The 19,221-nt window shown below is 35.7% G+C and overlaps 2 protein-coding genes across 4 annotated transcripts in view; one reads left to right on the top strand and one right to left on the bottom strand.

The window, feature by feature from the left end:
- Positions 1-101: 101 nt before the first annotated feature.
- LOC144435108 (dynein axonemal assembly factor 5-like) lies at positions 102-11,370 on the top strand. The gene is made up of 9 exons (XM_078123667.1): positions 102-973; positions 1,179-1,290; positions 2,168-2,400; positions 3,091-3,300; positions 3,876-4,019; positions 5,089-5,257; positions 6,469-6,767; positions 7,636-7,984; positions 9,260-11,370. Exons 1-9 carry the CDS (start codon positions 116-118, stop codon positions 9,394-9,396), a joined length of 2,511 nt encoding a protein of 836 aa, XP_077979793.1. The 5' UTR covers positions 102-115; the 3' UTR covers positions 9,397-11,370.
- A 3,220-nt stretch (positions 11,371-14,590) lies between these two features.
- The window catches only part of LOC144435217 (von Willebrand factor A domain-containing protein 3A-like), a 39,048-nt gene continuing 34,417 nt past the window's right edge, over positions 14,591-19,221 (bottom strand). For 2 of the 3 annotated variants that reach the window (XM_078123799.1, XM_078123801.1), the window contains 4 exons: positions 18,916-19,067; positions 17,504-17,630; positions 17,058-17,226; positions 14,591-15,635 (listed from right to left, as the gene is read on the bottom strand). In XM_078123799.1, the coding sequence (XP_077979925.1) occupies positions 15,580-15,635; positions 17,058-17,226; positions 17,504-17,630; positions 18,916-19,067 (504 nt within the window). In that variant the 3' untranslated portion in view covers positions 14,591-15,579. The remainder of the gene's footprint in view (positions 15,636-17,057; positions 17,227-17,503; positions 17,631-18,915; positions 19,068-19,221) is intronic. The other variant, XM_078123800.1, reaches the window with a different exon arrangement.

Below are 19,221 nucleotides of genomic sequence, written 5' to 3'. Positions count from 1 at the left end.
ATGGTTTATGTTGGCTGAAAACAGTGAAATAGGCCAGTGCCTTTCAAAGGTCATAGGTCAAATTCAGGTCACGACACGAAATTTCCAGAACGAGGCGTTGTTAGATACCTGAGAAATGGCGTCTGAAGAGGATACCAAGGCCAAAGCTACGGAAATTCTTCAGGGTATTGCAAGACAGATCAACTGTCTATCAGATGATAATAGAACAACGAGAAGACGTGCCGTCGATGGAATCCGTAAAGCTATTCTGGGGAAACAACCACCGGTGGAAAAAGATGTACTTCAAGAAGTTTTGAATCACATAGTAAAATCCATTTTGAAAAGCTTCAGCGATCCAGTAGAGAAATGTCGTGAGTTGTCAATTACCTTCATTTCGGATTGCATTCCTCAAATCAACAACATTGAAGATATCCTGCCATACCTCATGCCCACATTGGTACAGAGGCTAGGCGGGAAAGAAATTGTGGAAAATGCTGAGGAACTTAGACTGTCAATGATTGAGATGTTGGCTATAATTATAGATGTTAGCAAAAAGAAAATTGGTCCATACATGGACGATTTGATTCAGATTCTGCAGAGAACTATAGTGGACCCATACCCAGAAGTGAAGAAAGAAAGTTGTAAGTGTACATCAGCCCTCGCAAAGTCAGTCCCAGAACATTTCCACATGCAATCCGAACAGCTGATCAACCCACTTCTTCATACAATAAGTCACCAGCATTCAAGAGTTCGTGTGATATGCATTCATACGATAGGAGACGTTCTTCAATATGGAAGTCACAAACCTATGGAAAATGTCATCTCACACATAGCACAGAGGTTCTTTGACCAGGCCCCTACCGTTAGAATGGCTGCCACTAATGTAGTAGGAAATTGGTTGTTAGATTTTGTTGATCGATATTCATTCCATCACAAACTTGTTCCTTTACTGCTTAGCAGTATAAGTGATGAGCTTCCAGATATTCAACAAAAGGTATGTAATGTTACTACTTTACATATATACCATTAGTCAAACCCACCCACATACAAAAAAAAGAATTTCAAATATAATTTGGTGTATCATTATTATAGTCAAATATACATTGAAAATTTGTGTGTCACATGATGGACTTCTCTAAATTTATTATGAAATGAGTGCAACACATAAAAACAAATTATTCTTCATATTAATTTTACAGGCGAGACAATTATGGAAAGATATTGGTGCAAAATATGAAGAAGAGAATGAAGACGACTTGAAAGATCAAATGGATTTTTCTACTGTTGATGTACCATTGCCACCAGGAGAGAGTAAGTTACCCACAGGAGAGTTGCTGTCATTCATTGACAGTTTAATACTGCCACCACAGGCCAATTACTCTCATTATCTCGGGATTATCATAGGCTTTTGTAAAGTAGTGGGTTACTATATCTCAATATCTACAAACAGAAGTGAATTTGGGAAAATAAGCGAGTGTTCAGATGTTATCAAATTTCAAATTAGTTTCTATTAGCCTTTATTTCTTGAGATATCAGTATCACCACCATGAATCTACCCTGTATGAGGGGGGAATGGGGCCTTGAACATGGACAAAATTCAACCAGGTTGTATGGTACTTAGGTTAAAGATAACCAACTGTGTGGTTGTTACATACAGGTTGGAACCCTCAAACTTTTGAGTTGGTTTGTGTAGGGAAACTACTATGATTCTGTTGTACAGTACATTAACTGCAAGTAAGTCAGATATAAAGTCAGAGATAAAACTGTATAAAAATGATCAAAGTGGCGTATCTATTTATGGCTGCAATTATAAATAACGTACATGATATCCATGTAGTGGCCCTGGCAGCACAACTTACAATAAATTTTAAAACTCAATACATTGACTAGATGTGTGTTGACTATTTTCCCATCAATGGCAGTAGAGAATTATCAATGATCAGAAAATTTCAGAAAGTTAACTTTTGGAAATCTAGTACAGTAAATTGACTTTTTGAGGAGTTTTATGAACTGTACGTCAGTGACCATGTTATTAGACTCTTAACGATTAAATGAGATATAAATACTGTGTACAGTGAACTGTGGAAATTATGGCAACAAAAACAGTTTATTACTGTTACCAACTGTGTATATAAACAATCACATCATTGTGCTTTTTTGTTTACCTTTTTTTTTAAAACTTGAAAAGCTGAGAGACCAAATCTTGGCTGTAGGACTATCATATTCAGGAATTTATCTAAGATACTGCCAGGGTTAATGAATGACTTATCAGACTGGACAGCTCCTAACAGAATCATGGCCTCCAAACTATTATATACACTACTACTCAATGCGGAAGACCATACCACACAACATATGCAGCGATTACTGACTGGAATGTACAAGGCATGTAGTGATGATGAAAAGGAAGTTGTAGAAAGGGTAAGTCAAACTTTGGTTTAGATGTAAGTAATTCTTAAATCGGATATTAATAATAATAATAATAGTAATAATAATAATTAAGTGAATTTATTATGCGCCTGTTCTCCAAAGAGCTCCAGGTGCAGACACAGAACTACTAACAGCTGAAAGAAGAAAAAAATTGAGAAAGACATAGCTATACCAGCACCAGTAATATCAATGAAAAATCAGGGAAAATAATAATGGCAATTTTGAACGTTTTGACTCATATTTTGAACACAGCAGAACCAGTGACATATACACACGTTGTCGTGATGTAAAACAATCAGAGTATATATTCCATATTTTTGGTTCTAAATGCATGGCTCGTGCATGGTATAATACATGTATTTAAAATGCCATAGTGTTAACTGTATGACTCAGTCTTCAGACGTGTAATTGAGTTTATGTTTCCAGTGTAATTTCAGTTGTACAATTTTGTACAATGTTGTGCAATATGTAAAGAATCATTGGACTTCATCTCACTCTCTAAAATGATAAAGAATGCAGTGCATTGAATTATTGAGTACCCTCAGTGAGTATGGGGAGGAATTTTCTTTCTGCCATCTATGGTTATATCAGCTTTAAATATCTGGAATCCCTTTTCCAGCCCATCAGTTGAATTAAGTGACACACTGAGTATTTTTCAAGTTTTATCTTGTCTACTTCCAGACAATAAAGTCAGCCGAGTTGGTTGGGTTATTTGTCAACCCAGAAGTATATTGTAAGCTAACCTTACCAACCATCAAGTCGGCACAGAATACCAATGTACTAATGGTGATGGCTGCTATTGTTAGAGGTACACCTAGTGATTCACTGAAACCACACTTAGAGAAGATATGTGATACTCTTGCACATCCTGATGTCTGTAGAGCAGAGCAGGTAAAGATGAACAGTTGATTTCAAATCTTCAGTCATAAAACAAACCTAAAAATGTTACTCCGGTGTGAGGTACATGTAGATGTACAAATGTATGTGTAAACAGGTCCATTTAGGCAACAGGATATTTTTGGTAATGAAAATTTCTATTCACAGTCAAAAAATTCTTGGAAATGAATCTCAAATTTTCGCTGATGTCTCGTCAGCATCATCTGGGGTGTACTACAATGGGCTATTGGCTTCCAAGACATGTGAAATGAGCTTGAGAGAAACAGCAGGGATCTCCATGCCTGCATCCCGGTTTAAAGTGGGCCTCATTTGGTGAATACATATATGACTTTCTTCAACCTGCGTCTATAAATGGTTTTAACTTTTTCCACAACTACAATGTACATCTCATTTTGGAATACAAATCTTTTGGAGACTCATGATGATTCATAAAAATAATCCCAGTTGTGAATGAAATTTGTGAAGAACTTGAGTAGATTTTGCCACAGACCTTACAATGGTAGAATTAATGATTTTTACCTGCTCAACATATTGAATACTAAATGCTGACTTTATTTGCCTTACACCAGATTAGTTACCTGTACCAGTTGTTAGCTTGTACTGATGCTGTTATATCCAAAGGCCAATCAGACTGCAAAGATTACAGTTTACAGTTGTTTACTACACTACTAAATATCATGGCTATGAGTAGTGTGGAAGACCTGAAACAACAGGTAAGGGCATTTTATGTACTACCAGAAGTAAATCATTGACAGTACTGCAATAACCGATCTGGTTAAAATCCGATGTAGTGTACTCGGCGTGATTTCTTTTGGGCTGTTACGTTTACTGTTGTTTGTTCTTTTGTGAACGTTCGTTATATACATTTTACACAATACCATAGGTTTTCTCGAATGCAATTTCGTACTTACGAGTAGCCAGCCGGAATCCATCTTTCCAAATAAAACTCAACATTCGAAATTGAAAGAAAGAGAGCCACCAAATGATAATGATAGCATTGTTGTCTGTGCTCTGTGCTCTGAAGTACTGTACCCGTATGTTTCGGGGCATTATGTGTTGAGTGAATTCACTCAGTGCTGTCGCGTGGCTTGGAAAAACCTATGGTATTGTATCAGATGTTCAATAACTAGATATATGTCATAGTTCATTGTTGTTATTACATGTAGTTTGTATTTGTAGATTAGATGAAGGTGTCTGGAAATTTTGATCAAACACTCATTCATTATTACACTGTGTGGGTGTCTTCAAACTGACTCTTACTGTCAGTAAACTCGATACTGTGTTGTGATTTGAACCAACAAGATTTGGGTTCTGAGAGGAATTAGTAGTACAGTGGTAGTCTGTAAAGTACGAAGGACTGGGTTCCTCACACAACGGTCAACCCCTCCCACAGTGGGGTAGTGAGATGTTACACAAGCAAACTAACGGTTGTACCTTTTAGACTAACTATGGACTTAAAGCAATTATTAGGCCTTTCCAAAATTTGCCATGGTGGTGCTCTACTTAATGTCTGTGTGTACCTTTGGATGTACATGGTATAGGTTACAATGTTAGTCATAGAGCACTACTGCTTTCCTTGATGTCTGAACAATATGAAAAACATCCCTGATATACACTTTTGAACTTCTACAGAATACCAAGGTACAAAGCAGTGATGATAGCTGTATTCTCAATTACCTGTTTGCAGTCTGGAGTGACCTATTGAACATAGTGTTATTTTACAGTGAAAAATATAGATATATGAGTTCGATACTAATACTGCATGGTATTTGTATTTTTCAGGTGAAGGTGTGCATGGTTCAACTGGCTGAAGTTCAAGGGTTAGACAGTTCAGATCAACTGTATGCATTGCATACTAAACAAATACTGGACAGCTTAAAGGGTAGTTATGAACAATGGACTAACTACTCTACTGAAAGACTGATATTTGATACATTGCTTACGGAGGCTGGTATGTAGAACTCTATTAGGATACGTCAATTTTTGAGTAAGAATTGACGAGAATTTATGCCCCTGATATAGAATAACATAGTCAACCAGATGTCGTGAAATTATATCTTGGCTATCAATACAGGTGCAGCCAACGAAGCTATTCTTGCAAAAATATGTTCTTATGCAATTTTTCAGTGGGCGGGCAATTTTTTTCGATCGGTAGCTGGAGGGAGCAAACAAGGAAGAATTGAAGTGGGGAAGTCCTTAATTTGGTACATTGACTGAGTGTGTTTTGGGTGTTACAGTAAAGGTTGCAAATATTGGCTTACCCATTAAATGCACTGGCCATGTTCAACTATATAATATTATGTATGCCAGAAGCATGCAGCATTAATTTCTAGTGCTCCCAAGGCAGTAATAATAAAATAATAATAATGTTGGTTTTTAAATAGTACTTTCCCACTTTGTGCTCAAAGCACTTTACAATTTTTACCCCTGGCACGGATCTATAGCGACACAACTGCCCTTTATATTTCCTCAACTCCCAGGGGAGCATACAATCCACTGCAGCCTGTATTAAAGTGCATAGGATGTAAAGCATTCACATTGCAATCTCTATCCTACCAGGTCCCCATTTATAAAGCTGAGACACAATCATGGTTCAAACCTTGCCAAAGGACTTTAGGTATCCAGAAACAAATGGCAGCAACAGAGCTCAAACCTGCAGCCTGCAGATTTAAAGTCGGCCACTCTAACCATTCACCCATCATTTGTACACTCAACAACGACAAAAAAAAAGCCAATTAATTTTATTACAATCTACATGTAGATGACGTTGACTCCAAATTGTTTACGGGACAAATCATAATAATGAAGTATTAAAAATGTATCAAAATGTAATGCAGTTTCCAATTTGATGAAATATGTTCTGTCATATTTTTTCCCCAACCCATATTGCATTGATTCACACATTGTACAAATCTTAAAACAGCCCAAATGTAACAGTGTTTTTGTGAAGGGGTGGTACGCAGGTAAAATCTACCCACGTTCCCCTGTCATTTTACCAGCCACCACCCCCCACCACCAAAATAATGGTATACATAATGTATTGGAAACTATGCCTGTTCCCTCACTGTTACCCAGCCTTAGCAAAAACACAGTGTATATATAGTAATGGGGTTTTGATATGAGAGTTTCAATTTGAATTTTTATTTTTTTTTGCTGCTGCAGGACCTGTGGTTGGTGAATATTTAGATGACATCATACTGATGCTGAAGGCTAACTTAAATCCAGACAAGGACCCAGAATTGAGACTCAAGTTGTTTTCTTTATTGTCAAGACTTGTGACAAGTACTGGCAGTACCCTCAATTCACAGGAGAAGTTTGGTGACTTTGTAGTGGTAGTGGTCAGAGACATGATTCTAGGAAACTGTGTATGGTATGCTGGTAGGACGGCAGCAGCTGTCAGAACTATAGCAGTGTCCTGTCTTTGGGCTTTGTTTCAAAGTGGATTACTTACCAATGACAAGGTGGGTACAGAATACACCATATTCCAGTTATAGTAGACAGAGATAAAAGATTTCATGGTTTGGCCACTAGGGGCGCTGTTCATAAGCCATTATCAGGCAGGAAGTGAGGGCCAGAATAGTAGTAGTAGAGTACTATATTTGTAGCATAAAGACAGCAGACACTAAGTCACCACTCTCTTTTTTCAGTGTTGTTTCCACATTTTATTAGCAACTACTGGCAGTCATTGTGTCTCAACATGAAATCCTGTGAACAGTCTCAAGGTTTACATTCAAAAGTTAACGTAAGGTAACTAAAATTATGCCATGTATAGACTGAAACAAACTGTAAAGTTTAATAAATACACCCTAAGAGTTCTGAAAACATAGACAGTTGATTTCCCTCCACTGTCTATACTGCAACATAAGTGAAAGCACTGCTAATGTGAGTACTAGTATTTGCTACATTAAAGTGGCCATATTGATGAGGATTGGGTATTTGTTTTGGATTTTTAATTCATAAAACAATTTTATCATGGCATCCTACTTGAAAAATCAATGTGAAACAACATTGACCAAGTCTGTGTTTGTAACTCAGTACATTGCAAAAAGCTAAAAATGTGTAAAATGTTTGTTTTTGTACGTACAATAACAAACCTTTTTACACATTTATCACTCTTTCGCAATGTACTGAGTTACAAACAAGGACTTGGTCTATGTAGTTTCACATTGATTTTTCAAGTAGGAAGCCATGATAAAATTGTTTTATAAATTAAAAAGTCCAAAATAAATTACCCAATACTCATCCATATGGCCACTTTAAATAGCATATTGAATAAGTTGTTAATGCAGTTTTCACCCCATCTAAACTTGCTACATTGTTTCCTTTCAGTTAATTACCATACTGGATGAGTTGTTAACCCAGCTTATATCACTTCTAGAAGATGATGTGAAGACGACAAGACTAGTAACCTGTAGAGTTTTACAGAAACTATTGACGGTGTGTCGTGAGTCCTTTGATCCCGATAGACTCCATAAGATGTACATGGAGTTATTGAAGAGAATGGATGACAGCAGTGATGAGATACGCAAAGCTGTTGCCAAGACATTTACTGCTTATTTCAACTGCTTCAAGGAAGACTATAGTCGTACGTTGTACAAAGCACACTTAGAGGAAATGTACAAAGGATTGCTAGTTCATCTAGACGACCCTGACCCCGATATTCAGAATGCTGTGCTTGGTAAGTCATCACTATTGTGTAAGTCCCTGGTTACAACCAGCGACAGACAAGCATTTACAAGCAGAACTTTCTACAAACTGGGAATTCAAAGTAAAAAATGAATTGGCGATAAATGGCATCAATATTACTAGCATGTAAATTTGTACTAAACCAAGTCCTAAATTACTTGATATTTTGGAAAGTCCATCAATGAGTACATATATATCTTGTGATATTATCAAGAAGACTTTGTCCTGGTTTCTGTGTATAGAAAGTATTTCATATGACTTTTGATTTAAGGCTTGGTCATTTCCGTCGGTCAAGGTAACATTTCTATTTTGCTATAAAGAGTAAACTGGTGTAATACATGTGTTGCATTCACACGAGGATACAAAGAGATGTACGTACCAAAATTAAACCTAATAAAGTTTGTTGTACCAAATACGTAAACATGGAAATTTTTGCGTAAAGAGATGTACGTACCAAAATTAAACCTAATAAAGTTTGTTGTACCAAATACGTAAACATGGAAATTTTTGCGTAAAGAGATGTACGTACCAAAATTAAACCTAATAAAGTTTGTTGTACCAAATACGTAAACATGGAAATTTTTGCTAAAGACTTAATTTCATGTTATTTCAGTGGAAAACAAAAATGCAAACATAAGTAGTAACTAAAACCCCTTGTACATAAACGCAATGTACCAGTCTGGTAATTAGTCTTTCAGAACTAGCTGAAGACTGTAAAATCTCAAAATTTTCTAGTGGTGAAAATATCTAGGTTTTACAGTAATTGACTCCATTGACACACACAGTTTATTGTCTTATTGGTACTGTCAGTGTAACGTGTGTGTTAGAATATACAACTACCATCATCAGACCATGGACAACCAGAACCTGTTACAAACAGGGAAAGTAAACAACTGAGTTGGATTAATAACACTTTGCACAGCATGTTGGAAGTACAGAGACTTGTATTACATTCCATCATTTGATAAGAACACTTTTACGGCCATTATACGTAATAATTCACGTTCACAAACAAATTTCCAGTTCCCTTGGCATTTCATGTACACATAAAGAAGCCATAAAACTATTCTTATCAAACCATGGTGTGTAATACAAGTCTCTGCACTTCCAACATGCTGAGCCAAGTGTTACTAATCCAATTCAATTGTTTAGTTTCCCTGTCTGTAACAGCTTCCGTTTTTCAACAGTCTGATGTCAGCAGTTGTATCTGATGTGATACACACGTGAATCTGCTTCTGAATGATTAATGTTATTTCTTTCCTCTTAGTGGTGTTAAAACAAGCTGCACCTATCCATCCAGGATTGTTAAAAGAACAAGTGGAGGAAGTAAAACACAAACACAGAATACCGAAATATTGTAACCAATTACTGGAATATATCAATGGAATACAAGGTACATCATGATGACTACATGGTTTTAATGTTACTACTAAAAACTGCACTAGCTGCAACTAGGATGTATATTTTTTTTTCATTAAACCTGTACTACCTGCAACTGAAACATTTTTTTTTCAAGTAACCAAAGATACATTCGTTAAAAATTGTCACTTACTTATAAAATGACATTGTATCACTTAATTACTAGTCAATATTATCCTTAGAATTAGTAGTGAAAATGTAGTGGCAAGTTGAAATCTTGAGCAAAAACTTGGTTTTTGAATCTGTTACCATGTTAAAACTGGACTAATTTGTAACTTTAGTATCATTTTGTGAACAGACAACCACAATCTATTGACTGAAAATTGTTAAGATACCAATAATTAGACATTCAGTGGTCGATCCTATCCTTAAGTATTGCAGTAACAGATTGAAATCGTGATCACCGTTGAGGGCGCTGTTTTTTGAGTGCAGACCCAAAATCAAATTTGATTTAATTGCTTGTTGTAAAATACATTCATCAACAGGTGATGCAATAATAATGATCACAGTGTACAATGTTACCGATACGTTATTATAAGTTCAATTTAAAAAAAAAGAAGATGTTTCAGTTGGAGCTTGTGCAACTTTAATCTCAGTCTAATTTTTGAGATATCACTTTACTATCAGTATGCTTTCGTTTTGAAATATTTAATTATCATTTCCAATATTTGTTGGTTCAATTCTTGGTATGAGTGGCTGATGGGTCAATGCCAGTGCATTTATGTCATTAATATTTCCAGCATGTATGTAAAATAATCTACCTTGTGAAAGTTAAAATCAAAATCCCCCAAAAGATCAAAGGAAAATGTTGCATTACATGACTGAAAGCTTCATAGTATTGCATAGTATTTAGTGGTGTGTGTCCAACTCAGACTCATATTTTGAGTGTATGACTGAGACACTTTTATAAGCTTCACTCTGATTGGTTGGAATGAAGCACTTTATAAGGTTCACTCTGATTGGTTGGAATGGATAGAGCACAGTGGGAAAAAATATACATCAGCGCTTGTGTTGTTGATGATTGCAATAACAGTAATAAAGTATAGTTTTATGTCCTTTCCAATTAGTAGGAACCCTTTTACTGGCATTATATAAACCCATGTATATGTACATGAAGTATAGTTAAGGGCCAGATCTTTTTATTTTCATTTGGATTTGTCAATAATTTGCTGTGTAAAGGACGTTTGTGTGTTATCTTCATTGTGGCGATCTCAACATGAAATCTTGTGATCAGTCTCACAGAGCCTGATACATCGTTTATAATAGTATTTGCAAGCTAAGACGAAATCTCCTGTAACTTATCGTCCAGTGAAAATTACCAATTTTAACATCTGATATCAAAATGAATATGCAAGCAAGATTATCTCAGTTATAGAATTTTGAAATACCGTGTGTAATTGTGTGTTCGTAGTTGTATATGTATAGTTGTCTACTCAGTGTCAAAATAAAGATAGTCACAATGAATTAAGCAAAATAAAACAAAAATTGTGTGTTTCCCATAACACGACTGACCCAAGTTTAATCCGCCAACCATAAACATTGTTTTTGAACATTTAAAAACAAAAAGATGACAAATTCTTTGTCTTCTTGACCTTCATGTACGTCTGTTTTTCTTTCCCCAGTCATGTCTGTACATATTTCATCAAACTATCACAGAAGGGGTATTTTGACCGACATTTCGTTTGGTTTTGGGTTGAAGCAATATTTTTCCAAAAAAATAAAAAATAAAAAGATGAAATAAAATAAAATAAAATCCTGACCTACCTACCTACCTACCTACCTACCTATTCTCTGAGGCCATGTTATCGGAAACGCACAATTTTTTTTCCACTGTATTATATATTACATTTTGTATAATTCTGGTAATTTGTAGTTTTTTTACTGATCTCTTATTGAAAGAAATGTGAATGATAAATATCTGTTCAAAAAAACTTGAACAAAATTTGTATTTGATTGATGTGTTTGATTTTTTTGTTTGTATTTTGCATACTACAAATAAAACAACTACTTTCTTTCACCGTGATTGTTTCTGTGATTTATTTAGCATCATTGTTGTGAAGTACAATCAAGGATAAATTTACAATTTAAAGTGGCAATGTGGATGAAGATTGGGGATTTATTGTGGATTTTGGATTTATAAAATGATTTTATTATACCTCCCTACATGACAAACCAATCAGTGTCCTTATAAATGAACACAATGTGAACAGTTACTGAACTACTTTCTAAACATTCTCTCATGTATTAAAGACTTGGTGTATTTTGCATTTAAATTTGCCAATTTTCATTAACGCAAATATTGATGTCATATTTTCTCCATTCGCATGCATTTTACAATTCACCTTCTAAAATGGCAGTTATTCACCAGTGATATCGTATTTACTACTTTATGTACATAAGAAAGACGTTCACCATTCATGTGTTTGGATAATACCAATTTACCGTTCATGGGTACGCCCAACCCATTACATGCAACAGCAGACAGTTTGCTGTCAATGAATAGCGCCCTCTAGTGTTGCCTCAATGTAATTGTTTTCCTATTGCAAGCTCACTAAAAAGGACTTTCATTTAAAAGTTCCACTTTTTATTTCCGAAAGGTGCAACCTGGTATTGAAAAAGAACTTTCTTGTTTTGATGGGAAAACCTATGACTCTGTAGCTAACAACATGAAACTGCCACGGCCACTTGTACACCAAATATGTTCATGGGGTTTTCTTTCATTAGGAAGAGGCACGTTTTGATTGCAGAAATTTAAAAGCCCAAGATCTCATAAGGATTACATAGGATTATTTTTCTGTTCTAGACCAACTTTCTATAGCTCTGCCTGAAAACTTTTTCATACCTTAATATTAACCCTAATCCAAGCTGTGCCTTTTTTTCGTTTGTAATCTATCAAGTTGGATGCTATAACTGGACTTACACATGAACAACTCCCTCAAACCTCACACATACACAAACACACCATACAATGCGTAATGGATAACAAGCGTTTCAGCTACTTGCCCCATTCACTTAGAATGTTCATATCAAGTGTAAAATAACAGTTTAATTATAAGCCCAGTAGTGGTCACTCTAAATGTACTCAAATTTGTAAACAGTGTTGGCAGCAGACAAAACCCAACTGTATCACAATTAGAATATAGGCAAATATTATTGACACTTCATTCACTGATAGCATCAACTTAACTAGGGTCTACCTTCCCAATGAGTAAACATTGTATACAGATAGATTACATTAGAGCTACCACTACTGGTCTGATAATTAAAGCAATCAATACATTGTATTTTACACCTGATGTGAACATTCAAAGTGAGTGGGGCGAGTAGCTGAAATACTAAATAATTATCCTTAAGCGTTGTATTTGCTTATATGTGATGGATCGAAGGAGTGTGTGTGCTTTCACTTGTCATTCTCAAGCTATAGCCATGATGTGTTTCTTTCAATTGGATACTAACACTGTTTCATCTTCCAGACCATGTCTTGAAGTAAGATGGACATAGAAAGAGAATGAAAAAAAAAAGACGAGCCAAAATAGAATGGGCAATTTAGTGACAGAGAATATGGTTCAGGGAAAAAGTGAGAGAGTTTAAAAAATATTGCTGTGGTAATTGAGCCTTCGGTTTACTTAGATAGCCACAAACTACAACTTTTGTGGTAACATGTTGATACAACCGTGATAAGCTATTGAATGGACGTTGGTTTAATTATAGTCTCAGTAGGGTAGCGTCTCTGAAAACTAGTTTATTTAGAGTTCCATGCACTTGCAGAGCTGTTTTGGGACTTCCAATGTTTACACTATCTTGATCACAGGGTGATTAGAATCGCACAACAGAGGAACCGCTATCGCCCACTTGTGTAATCTAGCACTTTGAAGAACAGTAGATTTAGTCTGCGTCTATCTTAGTAAACAGAAGTCTCGATTACCAGTGTGGTAACATGCTTTTCTCATTACTGGGACAAGCCATTAAAGAAGCAAGTCCACTTGTTATCAAAGAGTACCAATATTTACACATGTGATGATGGGCTCTTACATAACACAAGTAAACAGTGTAGTTCACAGCGTAAGATCATTTCTAAGGAGTGGGTCAATTGAGGCAAACCTTATCTCCATCTTATATCAGTTGTTATCAATTTATTAGGCTATTATAAGTAACACTACAAACAGCTTTAGAGATGCAAACAACTTTTATGACACCCGTTTTCGTCAGGCAAGCCCGCGGGTTTGTTGCACTTGGACCGTTAATGGCTTGTGAATGTCATGTTCACTGACTTCATCCATCACGATACTTCTCATTATATTTCAGACATACATACAATTTGATAGAAAGTCAGCTTTATTTCACTGTATAGAAACTCTTAGCATACATTTTATATGTTTCTACTTTTCAAAGACTTTTTACATCCATGTAGATATACACTACACATCTACCATAAAACAAAATTTACACCGAATAAATGTACTTTTTTTTTCTTCTTATAATAGTGTGCTTTCTTTGCATTATTAAATGATATGATAAAACTTACCAAAACACATATCTTGAAAGGTGGGCAATTGACAATTACAATATTTACTTCCTTTTATGTACTATGATTAATTCTCCTCCAATTTTTGGCAATATTTAGAAATCAAAGCTAATGGTATCAATCTACATTACAATCATATGAAATTTTCACTTGAAAAAAAAAAAAATATAAAAATATATTTGTATTTCTATGATTCTAAGCTACAGCCTATTCTGCAACAATGTGTCGGTCTTTTAATTACCAAAACACTGGTCACTACTGCCAGAAGTACATCCAATTTTTGTTCTGTTTGTTGTGGGGTTTTTTTTGTGTGTGTGAAGATCTGTTATTGGCCAAACTATGTATAATTTGCATTCATATGGGATGTAAAATAAACATTTATGATAAGGAACAAGTGTTGTAAATGTGCTAACTGACCGTGACATTGTTGAAGATACTGACTGACCATGACGTTGTTGATTATGCTGACTGTGACATTGTTAATAAAACATACTACTACTACTACACAGGTAAAGAGATCTGACTGAGGTACAATTTCAGTTGTTTACCAAACAAACATTGCAATGAACCATACCAGTCTAAATGCTCAATCGTCTTAGGACTGTTAACTGCTATGGTTTCTAGTCTTGGCAGCACCCCCCCCCCCCCCCCCCCCGACCAAATTCGCCTTGTAATCTAATGCGTAAGTAGTGTGAAAATTTCCTGTGTAATTTTCTATAAAGGTGAATTATGTCACTGTAGTTCTGTCAAAGTATCTTTGAAATTGTAACTTTTACAGAAAATGTAAAAATCCTTCAGTGACCTGTAAACAGGGGAAAAAAAGTACAATGTCCACAGATAAAAAAAACTAGTGGGTACAGCTTATCACGACTTCTACATAGTGCAGTATAGGCTATTACGACGACCTCTGACCCAGAACTTGCTATGAAGTGCCCAATATGCAATGACCTTTGACCCAGCACTAGGTATGCCCTGCTCTATAGCTTTTATGCCAAATTCATGATCTTTTATGATCTCAAAATTACAAATATCAGTGAATTTCTTCATTAAATTTCTAAACCTGATTACTGTGCGTATAACTTGAATGTCAATATTTCATAGCTAGTTCTGGACGGCTAGTACATAATTATACATTAAACGTAATTTTATGTTTGTAAAATTGTATCACATGCTTCTGTCTTGACATTCACTACACATCCAAGAACTAAGGGTGTATCTGCCTCGGAAGACTGTCTTGACAGAAAAAAACGTACCGTCCTCATTACTTTGAAAATCCATAAATTGCCACTCGATCTCTCTATACCATATATATACAATTTGGGTGCATTAACATAAAATTGGTAATATCAGGTGAACTTTACACGTACCGATATGTGGCATTAATATTGCAAGAAAGATTGGTATTTCAGAATCTTTTTTCTGAACGTGTTTACAAATTGATTGAGTGTGAAGTTGAATTGTCCTATAATAAAAGTTCCTTGTAGAGTTCATTGACCTTTATAGCCACACCAATCAGAATGATTCAAAAAGTCACTGGTATCCTTGACATATAGACATCGGAATATTTACAACATCTCATTGCAGCCAGCTGCAGTTATAGCAGGAAGTTTATCTTACAAGGGATAGGTGATGTGTCTTATTTCTCATGTCCTTGCACCTGCAGAGAAAGGCCTCCTTCTGGTAGATACGTTCTTCTCACCTGAGGGTAAACATAATATATAGATTATATGATTTGTACGGGAGTATCTTGTTGTAAACATGATGATTTGTATCAGATATTCAGATTTAGAATATGTCGGGTTTCGTGATTTATGCTCTCTATAATGAAAATAATTATGGCTTCAATTGAAACAGTCACATTAATATGTATGGACATTATATATCCCCACCCACTGACTCAGACATGCATGCATAACACACTTGTAACACCCCCCCCCCCACACACACACACACACATACATACATACATACATACATACATACATACATACATACATACATACATACATACATACATACCAGTACCAGTATTTTAGACATGACATTTCATTGAGCAACGTGTGGTAAGACCTATTCTCCTAGGTTTTATAAATATAACCTTGTTCAAATGATATAATTATGAAAGAATTAATGAGTCCATTTTAGAGTAACAATATTAGCTGTGTAGGAGTTCATGCTGAGATCATTGCTAGGTAACTGAAATTAAAGCCAAGTCATTTTCTATCAAACATACATATACTCCATGCTTTGCAAAAAACTGCTTCTAATATGGGCCACATGTAAAACATTAGTCCATCCATCTCAGGCGATATAAACCACATTATGCTAGGGAGTCTAAGCCTAGTCTTATGCTCAACCAAACCATAACCCTAACTCCCTAGTTTATATACAAAATTAATGTATATTATTTTGTATAGTCTAGTGACTACTCTACATGTTTACCTATTCTACACAAAACACAGAGTCAGGGTCACTATATCACTATTGTATCATTCTAAAGCTCACGTGGCTGCAACCAGAAAGACACTTTTCATGATTTAATATTTACATATTTTCATATTATCTGTGATGTTCTGCTCAATGCAACATGTCTGGCTATCCAGTTAACAACCCTTTTTAGCACCCCACATAATTACAAGTATAACAAGTGTACTATAGAGATTACTTGCACTTGGTGCATGTGCATACTAGTGGTATTTTCACTGCAGTGCAAAACAATATTGCATACCTGCATGCAAATGAGGATGCAATCGTTCACTACACACAAAATCACATTGCCATTTCAGATACATGTATGTACTAATAACAGAACCCCATGGCTTGTGAGTTCCAGAGTGGGTACTCAGGGGTTTTTGAACTCGTGCACTACGCTCGTGCAAGTACGGGCGCACAAAGAACACTGCAAGCACTTGTGCAAGTACCCCTGAATACGCCACACTTGCACTCACGTGTCATGGGATTCTGTCATATTATTTTGACAAGCCTGCAATCAAGGTAATTTGGCTAATAAGAATGACATTGTTTACAGTCAAGCTGTGTACTTTTCAAAAGGTAAAAATTCAAGAAAATAGGCGATTTGAGTTACAGCAGCTATTGGGTGAACACAAAGAAAGCCATTTACCTTCAGACATACCTTTCTTCAATGTACTCAAGTCTTTCTCATGTGGTTTTGGTAGCTCTGCATAGAGAGCTCTGTATGAGTGTGATTGTTGCAGATACTTCCTAGCCAAGGCAATCTCTCCTCCCAAAGCTCGTAAGTCATCCCCTTCAAATATAGGAATCTCGGGACGCTGAGGAACAGAACATATCAAGTCAAAGTTGTAAAGCAAGAAAAATTAAAAATTCATGATTTGAGAATAAAAGCATCTGTTTGCATTGTGACCATAATAATGATTATAGTCTGTATAGTACACAATGGCAGGGCGCCCTCACACATCGGCATATCTTACAATTTAAGCTATGATATCAAATTCTTTTATCATACAAAAATTGACATATTCTCATTATAAAATTCTTTTCGATCAAATGTTGAGTGAAAACATTTCTTGTAGGAATCCATTAACTCACCTCTGGGTCATCAAAACCTTCTGATAATAACTTATGGGCAAAGAGTTGTCCATCTCTCTCTGCACTGCAACGATGAAATCGACCCCTTGTCATGGCAGCTAACTGCCTCAGGAAGGTATTGGCAATTCTGAAATGAAGTATAAATAACAAAGCGTAAAATGTCTAATATTGAAAAAAAGAGAGAGTGAATTTCTCGTCCAATAGTATGACAGTCATGAAATGAAATGAAAACGAAACACAGTCAGCCTGCCTATAGAGTCTTCTTTGTAACAGGCCGTGCATGAATGGAAACTGTTAGTGTTACAAACTGGGAAAGTAACCAAATGAATTGGATTGATAACACTTGGCTAGCATGCTGGAACAGCAGAGGCTTGTATTACATTTCATGGTTTGATAGGAACAGTTTTATGGCCTCTTCATGTGTATATGAAATGGCAGGGGACCTAGAAATTTGTTTGTGACCATAAACTACTATGTAAAGTGGCCATAAAACTGTTCTTATCACATGATGGAATGTAATACAGTACAAGCCTCTGTACTTCCAACATACTGTGTCAAGTTTTATTATATGTAATTCAATTCAGTTCCCTGTTTGTACCAGTTTCTGTTTGTCCATGGTCTGACGTTGGCAGTTGTACAAGGGCAAAGCGAAGAGAGCATAAGGACTGGTCAACAAAATTAGTGTAAAATCACCTGATGAGTTCCTCAAACTTTAAAAACCCATCAAAGAATGGAAGGAGCAACTATTTCAATAAATTGAGTCTCAATAATGATATCAAACCTGCACTAGCTGCAACTCGGACATTTTTTTCATCAAATAACCATAGATATATTCACTAAAAATTGGTTGATTACTTATAAAAAATTCATTGTATGTGTTAATTCGTGGTCAATATTATCTATCTGTAGGTAGTGTAGTGGCAAGTTTAAATTTTGAGCGAAAGCACGGTTTTGAATTTGTCACCATGTTAAAACTGGACTAGTTTGTAACTGGAGTATCCTTATTTGATCAGGCAGCCACAATAAAATTCACTAAAAATTGTCAAAATACCAATAATTTGACATTGCATGCGTTAATCACATTATCCATAAGCAGTACAGAAACAGGTGGAAATCATGATCGCCGTTGAGGGCGCTGTTTTTTTTGGGGGGACCTAAAAATCAATTTGACTTTATAATTGTGTATACTGCTACACAAATAAGTTTACCCACAGGTTATGCAATACTGTTTATGGTGTACAATTTTACAAGTAAGTTATTGTACCTAACAAAACATTTTTTTTTTTTAAACGTTCCGGTCACAGCTAGTCCAGCTTTAACATTTGCCATGAAATGTTAAGAAAAGAAGATAGTACTGAATGTAATACAATGTGATGCAAAACAGTGAAACTAGGTATTGAGATATGACTTACTCGTCTTCACAATTGAATGAGATAGTGTGTATCTTCATACCCCTGACAGTGTTGATTCTGGCAATCTCTCTCAAAACCATGGATGTACTGGTGTCTGGTTTACCATCTGTTAGTACATATACACCATTTATGTGGCTGTCTTGGAACGCCTCCTGTCAACACACATATTCAATATAGGTCAAAGGTGAGGGTGTGTGTGCATGACTTGGGTCAAAGGTTAGAATCAAGGCGGATGCCTGATGTCTTAGCTGGACAAATCATTTTTCATTCTATGATCAATGACTTTATAAAGAAAACCACTATTCG

This window comes from Glandiceps talaboti, chromosome 5, assembly GCF_964340395.1.
Source record: "Glandiceps talaboti chromosome 5, keGlaTala1.1, whole genome shotgun sequence".
NCBI classification, from domain to species: domain Eukaryota; kingdom Metazoa; phylum Hemichordata; class Enteropneusta; family Spengelidae; genus Glandiceps; species Glandiceps talaboti.
The sequence above is the reverse complement of the archived record's forward strand: the minus strand, read 5'-3'. Positions and strand labels throughout refer to the sequence as shown.